Below are 12,826 nucleotides of genomic sequence, written 5' to 3' on the forward strand. Positions count from 1 at the left end.
TTGAACCAAATTGGCAGCATTACTGATGTGGAAAAGCATCCTTAGAGGAGGTATTAATGAGGTTTGTCACATTTCCTCATGTCAGATGGAAGGACAGGCATAACCATAAACAATGAGTTATGTTAGTATACGTGCGTGAATTTTAACATGAAAGCACATTTTAAAATTCGTATGCAGGTGTGTGAAAATGACTGAGTATCAAAAGTACTGTTTGTCAGCAATTAACTTCATCTCAATTTTGATTAAAATACAGTGGATAAGTTCATTGGGCCATCAGTTAATCATGGTAGGCACTTTATTGGGACAACTCTTAAAGAAGAAAAACTAATCGACAAAATAGCCAGGAATCCTTTGATTATTTGGGACACCATGCCTCTTAATGGGGATAGGAGATAGTTACCAAACAGTTTCTAACTAGCATTAGTCACATGCACTTACATGGCTATCAGACACAACCCTGAGCTTCGAGCGAATAGTTTTTAAATGGCATCAGTTGTGTGTGTTACGTACCCCGTAACTGGGTTGCCAAACCAGCAGAAATGGCTCACTCAGTTGGAGTCTGGATTACTAGAACTAAGAAAGTTTTATTAAAGAAACAAGCAACACAGTACTCTAATCAAAAGGATAACAAATGCAACAGTTCAGCAATGATAAACACACATGTACACAGAATTAAGATAACAGGATCAATCAAGCTCTATCGCTGTCTAGGGGTAAATGACCAGTTTCAAAGTGACGCAAAGTTCAGTTCAATTTAGTTCAGTTCAGTTCGCAGTAATCGCTGCCGTGGCGATGGACAGTGGGGGGAAGGAGAGAGAGAGCAAAACGAATGAATATTCAAGGCTTCCACACAGACCTTCGCAGTCAGCTTTCTGGCGAGTCCTTTGTGATGTCATCTGAGGTCACCGACCGTGACCCCTCCATTTCCAGATACGATCGTTTCCCTGCGGTGAACCTGGCACCCAGACAAGGGTGGACACACACCAGGTTCCCGCCAATCGTGCCTTTCCACCCTGTGCGTTTATGGCGCGGTACTTCCCACTGACTTGTGAGAGACGCACCGCTTCCAGGGTCTTGTTACCTTGGGTGCCGTGTGTGTGTACTGCCTTAGCGAACCTGTCCCTTTTTATCCCCCTTCTGGGGTATCACCTGTCCATCACTTCAAACAGTTCAGGGTTCAAAGGGGGAGCCGCTCTTGACAGCTCTCCTTCCGTCATTAACATCTCCAAATGCTGCTCCATTGTTTTCCTTATCTCTCTCTCTCCTGAAGACAGGTGGCAGACCAACTGCTGATTCCACTGGTGCCAGCTACATCTTAATCTATGTGTATTCTTGTCACATGTGTGTGTTCAAAAACCAGCAATTTTTTGTCCCTGATAGTTGACAAGAAATGAGCAGTAAGCCTATTCAGAATTGTTTTGCTCACTGTCATTCAGGCTTGGAGATGCCTGAAACAGTTGGGAGGGAAAACAAAACAATTTCACTACTTCAGCAAATTAGAAGCTATGAAGAATTTGAATTCTACATTGAAAATGATGATTTGGAGGGTGTAATTGTAGATAGCTTTGCATGAATGCAGTCTATCATCTGCATTTATCAACGACGTGGCCAAGTGGTTAAGGCATTGGACTACCGACCTGAAGGTCATGAGTTCGAGCCCCCGAGGCAACGTGTTGTGTCCTTGAGCAAGGCACTTAATCACACACATTGCTCTGCGATGACACTGGTGCCAAGCTGTATGGGTCCTAATGCCCTTCCCTTGGACAACATTGGTGTCGTGGAGAGGGGAAACTTGCAACATGGGCAACTGCTGGTCTTCCATACAACCTCGCCCAGGCCTGCGCCCTGTAGAGTGAAGACTTTCCAGGCGCAGATCCATGGTCTCGCAAGACTAACGGATGCCTTTATCTGCATTAGGTGTCTGCGATGATTTCATTCAATTACAATCAAAACAATGAGACACAGATGAGTTTCTCTGGTGATAAGTATTAAGAACTAATGCACGGTTTCATAGTACTGTAGTAGTATCAGTAGTGTTCTAATTTGTTCTGTATTTCATTTAGGTACTTAATTTGTTAGTTTGTCTTTTTTATACCTTTTTAACAACTTCCATGAAACTTCAGTTAATTTGGACAGCCATTAAATTGGACCAAAATGTGCTGGTCCTGATGTGTCCCACTTAACCAGAATTGGGACACAGTTAATTTCACTTCATTTAATCGGGACAGCCACTAAATTGGACCAAAATGTACTGATCCTGATGTGTTCCAATTAACCACATATATTACAGCTTTCCAGGTACCCTCTTTTTTACCTTCAATTACAGCTCTAATTTCTGCAATCTTAGAAAAGATAATCAAAATGCTCATCAGGACACTTACCCAACCTCAAACATATATTCTGCTTTCTCGCTGATGTGATCAAGGTTTACTGTCGAGGCTGGAAAGAGAAGTGCAGTGTTCAAGTATAATCGCTTAAGCCAGTAAGGAAACAAAAGCGGGCTGATAATTAACAGTTCATCTTTTCATTTTTAGCCAACTATGAATTGCAAAACAAAAAAAATTCTAAGCTATCTTTTGTGCTTGTGCAACCACTTTGGCAGCATCAAACTTTATTTTAAGAGTGCTGATTTTAAAATACTGATATTATTCATGGACTTTGAGCGAATAACATTTGCTGGTTAATGCATAATTAAATATGCTAACCAATGGCGCAAGTGAGTAACGATGGAAAATAAACTGAATTAATACTAATGTGGGTGTCTGCTTGACTTTAAGTCTGTGGATATTATTTTATTGTCATTTTCAGTGAAGTTGCAGTTCCTGAACAAAACCAATAACTGATACATTTGCCTAAGACTGTTGTATTAATTAAAAATGTAGGGTTTCATCGTGGAATGAAAATAACTGAAACAAACTTGCCCAAAGTAAAAGAAGAATTGTAATTCTATTCATAATGCATGCTTGGCTATCTGGGCCAGGAGACAGATATCTAGAGCTGCATTGTGGCTAATCTAGTTGAACGGATTTTTCAACAACTACAAAGCTGTTTGGAAACAATGGCTCAAGGTAATAACATCAATTATTACGTGCTGTCAATCACTGGAATGTTGCACATAGACGGCTGTATATAGTTAATCAACAAAGTCAATTTAATTACCACCATTTCTTCAATAATATATAAAAATGTTTTAAAAATGCTTCAATCTATTTAATACTGGAATCAGAAATTAAATAGATGCTGGAATCATTCTAGCAGGATAAAATTAGAACCATATGTGATGAATAGGTCAAAAGGAAATGTACTTCTCCAAGACTCAGTTGCAATGCTAGCCATCTCCCTCCTCTCTACCATGATCTCACCTACGTACAGGACTACACAATCCCTTTCTCTTTTCACAAGAAATACCACCCATCTGATCTGGGTTATTGATTCCTATTTCCTGACCTGTGTCCAGCTGATCCCAATATACGCCCTGCTCCCACCCCCACTGCAGCAAGCAATGTGCAGATTAGGTAATGTTATTCGGTCATGTACAGAATAACATCTACAAAGTTCCCACACATTGGGACTTCATATAAGGCAAGATGCTTCTTCAGTCATACAATGAAACCCACCCTTGAGAGTTTTACATCCAATTTTCATCTCCAATGAGCAAACAAATTATGAATCTTTTGAACAGTGACCACCCTTTCAAGGCCTGAGATTACATCTCTGAGAAATCTGTGCAGATGAAAAATTATTGAGCTTTTTTTGTTTCTTTCACGATTTTTCCCTTCAGCTTCAAAGTACATTTATGATCAAAGTTCATATATGTCACCATATACAACCAAGTTTCATTTTCTTTGGACATAATCAACAAATTTACAGAATAATAGAATCAACGAAAGACCATCAAGTAGGGCATACAACCAGAGTGCAGAAGGCAACAAAAGTACAAAAGAGGAAATAGTAATAAGTAAATAAATAAGCAAAATATATCAGAAATATGAGATGAAGAGTCCATTGGTTGTGGGAACATTTCAATGATGGGGCAAGTGTAGTTAAGTGAAGTTATCCCCTTTGGTTCAACAGCCTGATGGTTGATTGGTAGTAACTGTTCCTGAACCTGTTAGTGCAGGTCTGGAGGCTCCTGTACCTTCTTCCTGACGGCAACGGTGAGAAGAGAGCATGGCCTGGGCGGCGGGGTCCCTGATGAAGGATGCTGCTTTCCTGCGACAGCATTTCATGTAGATGTGCTGAGTAGTTGGGAGGGCTTTACCGGTGATGGTCTGGGCCATATCCACTGCTTTTTGTAGGATTTTCCATTGAAGGGCATGGATGTTTCCATACCAGGCTGTGATGCATAACTAGCTAAGTAGTTCCAGCAATGTTACTCTGAATTTGTACCATTTGACATCCTTTAACTTTTGCTTTGGAATGACTTGGAACTTCACACCTCTGATAGCCACTACCTTACTTTGTCTTCCATCCTCTGGTCTCTGTCGTCCCACCTTGCTGGAATGAGGTAAGCCTGCCCTAGACTCTGAATTCATTTTCACACAACAATGTTGACAGCCAAAGCAACTAGAAAACTGCTAATCCACAATATTGATATCAGCCATCAAAGATCATAAAACAGAACTCATCAATATGCAATGAAGCAAGAAATGTCACACAATAACAATAAATACAGCCAGCACACAATTGCATCAGATTCATTGTTCCACTAATCCTTTTGTCTCCAATTTCAACTTTGATCTGGTATTCCAAACCTTTCTGTAACAGCTTCCCTGCCCTAGCTCCTCAAATCCAGATGCCAACTCAGAATCAGAATCAGAATCAGGTTTATTATCACCAGCATGTGTCGTGAAATTTGCTAACTTAGCAGCAGCAGTTCAATGGAATACATGATATAGAAGAAAAAAAATTAAAACAATAAATAAGTAAATCAACTTCAGTATATGTATATTGAATAGATTAAAAATCATGCAAAAACAAACAAATATACAGTGGTATGCAAAAGTTTGGGCACCCCGGTCAAAATTTCTGTTACTGTGGATAGTTAAGTGAGTAGAAGATGAACTGATCTCCAAAAGTCATAAAGTTAAAGATGAAGCATTCTTTTCAACATTTTAAGAAAGATTAGTGTATTTTTGTTTTGTACAATTTTAGAGTGAAAAAAAAGAAAGGAGCACCATGCAAAAGTTTGGGCACCCCAAGAGATTTGAGCTCTCAGATAACTTTTACCAAGGTCTCAGACCTTAAATAGCTTGTAAGGGCTACGACTTGTTCACAATCATCGTTAGGAAAGGTCAGGTGATGCAAATTTCAAAGCATTATAAATACCCTGACTCCTCAAACCTTGTCCCAACAATCAGCAGCCATGGGTTCCTCCAAGCAGCTGCCTAGCACTCTGAAAATTAAAATAAATTATGCCCACAAAGCAGGAGAAGGCTATAAGATAACAAAGCGTTTTCAGGTAGCTGTTTCCTCAGTTTGCAATGTAATTAAGAAATGGCAGTTAACAGGAACGGAGGAGGTCAAGTTGAGGTCTGGAAGACTAAGAACACTTTCCGAGAGAACTGCTTGTAGGATTGCTAGGAAAGCAAATCAAAACCCCCGTTTGACTGCAAAAGACCTTCAGGAAGATTTAGCAGACTCTGGAGTGGTGGTGCACTGTTCTACTGTGCAGCGACGCCTGCACAAATATGACCTTCATGGAAGACTCATCAGAAGAAAACCTTTCCTGCATCCTCACCACAAAATTCAGCATTAGAACTTTGCAAAGGAACATCTAAACAAGCTTGAAGCATTTTGGAAACAAGTCCTGTGGACTGATGAAATTAAAATCGAACTTTTTGGCCGCAATGAACAAAGGTATGATTGGAGAAAAAAGGGTGCAGAATTTCATGAAAAGAACACCTCTCCAAGTGTTAAGCACGGGGCTGGATTGATCATGCTTTGGGCTTGTGTTGCAGCCAGTGGCACGGGGAACATTTCACTGGTAGTGGGAAGAATGAATTCAATTAAATACCAGCAAATTCTGGAAGCAAATATCACACTGTCTGTAAAAAAGCTGAAGATGAAAAGAGGATGGCTTCTACAACAGGATAATGAACCTAAACACACCTCAAGATCCACAATGGACTACCTCAAGAGGCGCAAGCTGGAGGTTTTGTCGTGGCCCTCACAGTCCCCTGACCTAAACATCAAAAATCTGCGGATGGACCTCAAAAGAGCAGTGCATGCAAGACGGCCCAAGAATCTCACAGAACTAGAAGCCTTTTGCAAGGAAGAATGGGTGAAAATCACCCAAACAAGAATTGAAAGACTCTTAGCTGGCTACAGAAAGCGTTTACAAGCTGTGATACTTGCCAAAGGGGGTGTTACTAAGTAGTGACCATGTAGGGTGCCCAAACTTTTGCTTTGGGCCCTTTCCCTTTTTTTTTATTTTGAAACTGTAAAAGATGGAAATAAAAAAGTCATCTTGCTTAAAATATTAAAGAAATGTGTCACCTTTAATTTTATGCCTTTGGGAAATCAGGTAATCTTTTACTCTCAGAAACGGAAATTTTGACCAGGGATACCCAAACTTCTGCAAGCCATTGCATATTAAAAAAGTGAGCATCCCTTTCTTAATATACGGCGCTTATTTAATATCTTATATTCACCCTCAACTGGGACTCCTGAATGTGTTATTTCTCTCGATGTGGAGAAAGCATTCGATCGTGTAGAGTGGAATTACCTGTTTGCAGTTTTAGAAAAATTTGATTTTGGACAAAGTTTTACTATATGGATTAAATTGCTATATTTGTGTCCCATCGCTTCTGTATTGACCAACTCTCAGCTATTCCAGTCTTTCAGCCTTAAATACGACACTTGTCAAGGATGCCCTTTAAGTCTCTTACTCTTCGATTTGGCTATAGAGCCACTTGCCATTGCGTTTCATAGCTGTGCTGCATTGTTGGGGATTTGGAGGGGAGGTGTTGAGCATAAAGTTCCCCTTTATGCTGATGATCTTTTACTTCTTATATCAACCCGACTACCTCCATACCCTTAATGTTTTCACTTCTTAATAAATTTCGTCAGCTTTCTGGTTATAAACTTAATTTACATAAGAGTGAACTCTTTCCAATTAATAGAGAAGCACAAGCTTTAGTATTCCATGACTTCCTTTTTAAAGCAGTTAACAATCAATTCACTTATCTTGCTATTACAGTAACAAGGAACTTTGAGAATCCTTTTTGAGAAAATTTTACCAGTCTTCTAAACTCTACAAAACAGAGTTTGACACAGTGGTCACCCTTGTCTATGTCTCTTGTAGGTCGTATTAATGTTATTAAAATGTATATCCTTTCTAAATTTTTGTATCTATTTCAGTCTTTACCAATTTTTATTTCTAAAGCTTTTTCTTGATGGGTTAGGTTCTATTATTTCGTCTTACCTATGGAAGGGTAAACGCCCTAGACTTAATAAAGCTCACCTTCAAAAATCTAAAAAGGAAGGTGGTATGGCCTCGCCGAATTCTCCTTTATATTAGTGGGCAGCCAATATTCGTTGTCTTATTTTTTGGTCTTTCTTCCAGAATAAGTCTGACTGCCCAAAATGGGTGGAAATGGAGTTGAACCCTACTGGATCTTCCTACTTCTGCACTTCTTGGTTCCGCATTTTCTTGTCATTTGCCTAGACTTATTGTTAATCCTCTTATCAGACATACTTTAAGATTATGGGCTCAGTTCAGAAAATTTAATGGTCTTCATGGTTTTTCTCTCTCTAGCCTTATTTTACACAATCACCTTTCCTACCTTCTATGCGGGATTCAACATTTTACGATTGGTATAGAAAGGGTTTTAGGCGCTTTGAAGACCTTTTCATAGATAATCATTTTGCAACTTTACAACAACTGTCTGTAAAGTTTAATCTACCTAATACTCATTTCTTTAGATATCTTCAAATTAGATATTTCATTAACCCTTTGATATCAAACTTTCCTGAGATGCCTGAGAAAAATGTTCTGGACTTGTTTCTTTGTATCAATCCATTGGGTAAAGGTTTAATATCCGCTGTTCAGGATAAGTTAGTGATCTTGAGCCGTGCCCCTGTCGATAAAATTAGAATTGCCTGGGAACATGATTTAAATATCTCCTTTATCTGATGCAGTTTGGGCCTGATGTGGTCTGATCCTTAAGTCAGTCAACTCAACCCCTCTATGTGCTCACCACTGCCTTTTGTAGTTTAAGGTTGCACACAGGGCTCATATGTCTAAAACTAAATTATCACAGTTTTACCCAGGCATTAGTCCTGTCTGTGATAAGTGTAAAGGGTCTGAGGCTTATTCATATGTACTGAACCTGTCCTAGTCTAGAGTAATTCTGGACAGAAATTTTTTCAACCCTATCTCATATCCTTAATTTAAAAAAAAATCTCATATCCTTAATTGCCATTTAGAACCTAACCCTCTGGTTGCTCTTTTTGGCACCTTGAGTGAAGTAGATATGCACTCGACTCTGACTAAATGTCGAACATTATCTTTTGCCTCTCTCTTGGCTAGACGGTTGGTTCTTCTTAGGTGGAAAGATGCTGCCCCACCCACTCAATGGCTTAGTGATATTACTGCCTGTTTAGACCTTGAAAAGTTTAATTATTCACGTCTTAATTCGGACATTAAGTTTCATAAGGTGGGGGGACCTTTTCTTGAATATTTTCATAACTCTTCTTTATGTTAAGTTTATCCTTTTTTTGTATGCTACAATCCCTTACTTTCAGTTTTTTTTTGTAAGTTATACAGTTTTTTGTTATGAATTACATTACACTTTTGGTATTCGGCATTATACTTTCTTTTTTCCTGTATATATATTTACGGTTCTCTGCGGTTGAATGCTCTGATTAATTTTTTTCTTCTTTTACACGCAGACATGGTTGGCCTGGGTTTTTTTTTCAGTGGGAGGTTGGGGTGGATACTAATTTTACAAAATTCTATTCTGGGTGTTTTTTTATTGTTATGAATTATATATTGGATTTGTTTGTTTTGCACTGTATACATCTCCATTTTCTTGTTGGTTTTTTTTCTGTAGTTTTATGTAGAAACACAAAAAAAATTAATTTAAAAAAAGTGAGCTTATATTTAAAAAAACCTGAAAGCAACTGCTTTTCCTCAGCTCTTACAATCCTTTGGTCAATGATTCCATGGTGAGGAGGATGAAAATAAGTAAAATGAGTCATATACAAATGGTACAATGAGAAAGTTTGTGAGGATGTACATGGAGGCATTATCCAACTGATGAATTAAATACAGAACTACTTACTCATAAATGGTCAGAGAGATACATACTAAATCCAAGAGAGAGAGGGGAACATCAAGGGAGAAGGAATAGAATGAGAGTAAGAAAGGGAATTGAAGAAAACTATTACAGATTCTAAACAAAAATGTAGCAAGGAACAGTGAGACTGGTAACAAAATAGGCAAGGAGTTAGAAAATGGAAGAAAAGCAGTGAGATACAGTAGCCATAAAACATTCATTTTAAGGCTGTTGTTAGATTATTTGAATAATAATCTAGAATCTTTTACAGAAAACAAAATATGTGAGATAAAAATTATAGATTGCATTAAGCTGGCCATTACTTCCTACAATTATTACAGTATGTTTCTGGAATTATTTTCAGTTACACACAGTAATTTTTTCAGAAACACTGAGTAATGTTCTTCCTTTCAATGTTTAATGTAGTTACAAATCTACATTAAACACTGCAATTGAAATTTGGTTCTACCAAAGTCTATGGAATCACATTCCAGAACTAAAGTTTAATATGCAGATATTTCTAAAGAGTGCATTTAATAACTGTAACAGAAAAAAAAATTTCCGCAACATCTCAGAAATGTAGATGCAGAATGTTTGCAGAAAGGCTCCTTACGTATGTGTAGAATTCAGTGTCAAAACTACAGCACAACTCTCAAAAAATCTGTCTCACTGGAATTTCACAACAAATATTTCTGAAAGTTAAGTTATATTAGTTACCTGTAGATTCCAGGAATGGGTTGGTAGGACTATCAGATGTGTTCTCGGAGGCACTTTCGCTGTCATCAAATTCCTTTTTAAACACCGAGAGCAGGTATGAAATTCGGAAGTCTAACCTGACATTAAGGATGAACTGGAAGGTAAAGAAATTAAATTAATTCAGAGAACCCTTCTTTGTTTGGGAGAAAAAAAAAGGTAGGAAGAAGGTGAGAAAGCATTTGCTTTCTGTCTTGATTAGTTTGGATTTTGCTTCTTGTGTAATGTCTCAAATTACTGAAAATCCTGCACTAATAATTCTCCAACTCAATGGGTTGAATGGCTGAAAATTTCAAAACAAGAATAATTCCTAGATACTACATATAGAACATGGCAACTTGCTGCTCGTGATATATTCTCAGAAGAGTTACAATTTCCTTTTCTATTGGCCTGAAGTAGGATATACTTTACTCAAATCCTTTAGGTTTAAGACCATGGATATTTTTTTTTAAAAAATCAATATAGGAACAATGGTCTTTCATACCTGTAAAATCTCCAGGATTTTCAGTTTTGTATCCATAACAGTGATGTTTTTACTGTCAGGAATATCCTTTGACTTTATCGGTGGCTCTGTTCTGGGACTGGGAGTTGGAACAGGATTAAAGAGAGAATGTTTTCTGTACAGTACCATAGTGGATACAATGTGTCCAACTCCATGGATGGACTTCTTCATACTTTTTCCTAAAATAAAAATGGGGAAAGAGGCAGAAATGGGTAACAAAATAATCATAAACAGTACCTTCTGCATGTTAAATCTATAAATGTCCAATATTTTTTGAATAGTAATAACATAATTCTTTTACATTTCTTTCTCGCACTTCAGCTGAAAAGCTATTCTTTTCTTAAAAAAATACCGAGAATTAGTGAAACTGTAAAGTTATCAGTTACTTTTGTAAAAAAAAGTTGACCACTTCTGGTGGGTCTGAATCAAATTTCAACAGTGGAAGGATTTTGAACATCTTTAAAATAATCATCAGTTCAAGAGTTAAGGAAATCTTTCGTGTTCTGTCAGCATTGAGTTATCACTCTCACTTAGGTTTGGTATCCTGCTATTATAGAATAAAAAGTTATTTTGGTTTTCAAAGAGATTAATTCACTATTGACAATTATATCTGCAGAAAGTGCAGATAAGTTGCATGAGCCTGTTAGTGTGGTACAATACACTTGAAAGCAAAGATTTTTAAAAATTTTATATATATGTGAGAATGCTATAACAAACCATCCAAGTTTTATAGTTGTTAGCTGAAATCATGCATTTAATATTTGTGGCAAAATATTTGCCTGATGTTCTGCTAGGCTGATACAAATATTGATCTGTTTAATAGAAATAGGTTTAAAAAGGAGCAAGGGTTTACTAAAGCATGTTAATGCATTCATGATTAAAAGTGAAGATTTAGGCCAACACTGAACTAGTACAGTGCTGATTATTTTGTTCAGGAACTCACTTTATTGTTATTCCTTATCCCCTGAAAATTGATCTTTCAATAAACATCCAGTATTTATGAAAGTAGTTACATATAACTATGGTTAAGTTTAATAGATTTAGATTTAAATTGTAAATGACATTCGTAGTATGTAGAAAAAGTACAAGCACTTCGGCCCACAATGTTGTACCGATCTTTTAACCTATTCTCACAGTTCCCTCCAACATAACCCTTCATTTTTTTCTCGTCCATGTGCCTATCAAAGAGTTTCTTAAATATCCCTAATTTATCTGCCTTTACCATCTCCCCACATGCTCACCATTTTGTCTGTAAAAACAGTACCAGTGATATTCCCCCTATACTTTCCTCCAATCATCTTAAAATTATGTCCTCTCATACTAGCCATTTCTGACCTGGAAAAGGGCACTCCATCTGTGCCTCTTCATCTTATACATATCTAATAATTTGCCTCTCATCGTCTTCCACACCAAAGAGAAAGCCCGAGCTTACCTCAACCTTACCTCATGACACACGCTCTCTAAACCAGGTGGCATCCTGGTAAATCTCCCCATCATCCTCTCAAAAGATTCCGTGTCCTTCCTCCATTAAGGTGACCGAAACTGAACATGACATTCTGAGCAACACACACGAAATGCTGGAGGAACTCAGCAGGCCAGACAGCATCTATGGAAAAACTACAGCTGACGTTTCGGGGCGAGATCCCTTCAGCAGATCTCGGCCCGAAACGTCAACTGTATTTTTTCCATAGATGCTGCCTGGCCTGCTGAGTTCCTCCAGCATTTTGTGCGTGTTGCTTTGATTTCCAGCACCTGCAGATTTTCTCTTGTTTGTGACAATACTATCGAGTGTGTTCCAACCAGGGTTTTATAACGATACAACATTGCCTCATAGCTGTTGAACTCAATCCCCCAACTAATGAAGGCCAACACACCATACACCTTCTTAACTACACATCAGCTAGTGCAACAACTTTGAGGGATCTATGGATGAGAATCTCAAGCTCCCTCTGCTCCTCCACATTGCTAAGAATTCTGCCATTCACTCTGTACTCTGACTTCAAGCTCAATCTTCCAAAGTGAATCATTTCACACTTTTCCAGAATGAACTCTATCTGCCTCTTCTCAGACTAGCTCTGCATTCTATCAATGTCCTGGTGTAACCTAAGACAACTTCCTGCATTACACGCAGTCTTCGTGACATCTGCAAAATCACTAACCCACCTTTCCACTTCTTCATTGACTTAATCACTTATAATCAAAAAGTGATCCCGACTCCAGGCAGATATTCTCCATCTACTACACTCGCTGTCTGTGTCTTTGGACAAGTCAATTCCAAATCCACACAGCC

At 38.0% G+C, this 12,826-nt stretch overlaps 1 protein-coding gene across 4 annotated transcripts in view; it reads right to left on the minus strand.

Moving 5' to 3' along the window:
- Positions 1-12,826, minus strand: part of itpr3 (inositol 1,4,5-trisphosphate receptor, type 3) — a 299,458-nt gene that overhangs the window by 96,449 nt on the left and 190,183 nt on the right. For all 4 annotated transcript variants that reach the window (XM_072278612.1, XM_072278613.1, XM_072278611.1 and 1 more), the window contains 3 exons: positions 10,519-10,715; positions 9,999-10,131; positions 2,382-2,439 (listed from right to left, as the gene is read on the minus strand). In XM_072278612.1, coding sequence (XP_072134713.1) covers positions 2,382-2,439; positions 9,999-10,131; positions 10,519-10,715 — 388 coding nt within the window. The remainder of the gene's footprint in view (positions 1-2,381; positions 2,440-9,998; positions 10,132-10,518; positions 10,716-12,826) is intronic.

Source organism: Mobula birostris, chromosome 14, assembly GCF_030028105.1.
Source record: "Mobula birostris isolate sMobBir1 chromosome 14, sMobBir1.hap1, whole genome shotgun sequence".
NCBI classification, from domain to species: domain Eukaryota; kingdom Metazoa; phylum Chordata; class Chondrichthyes; order Myliobatiformes; family Myliobatidae; genus Mobula; species Mobula birostris.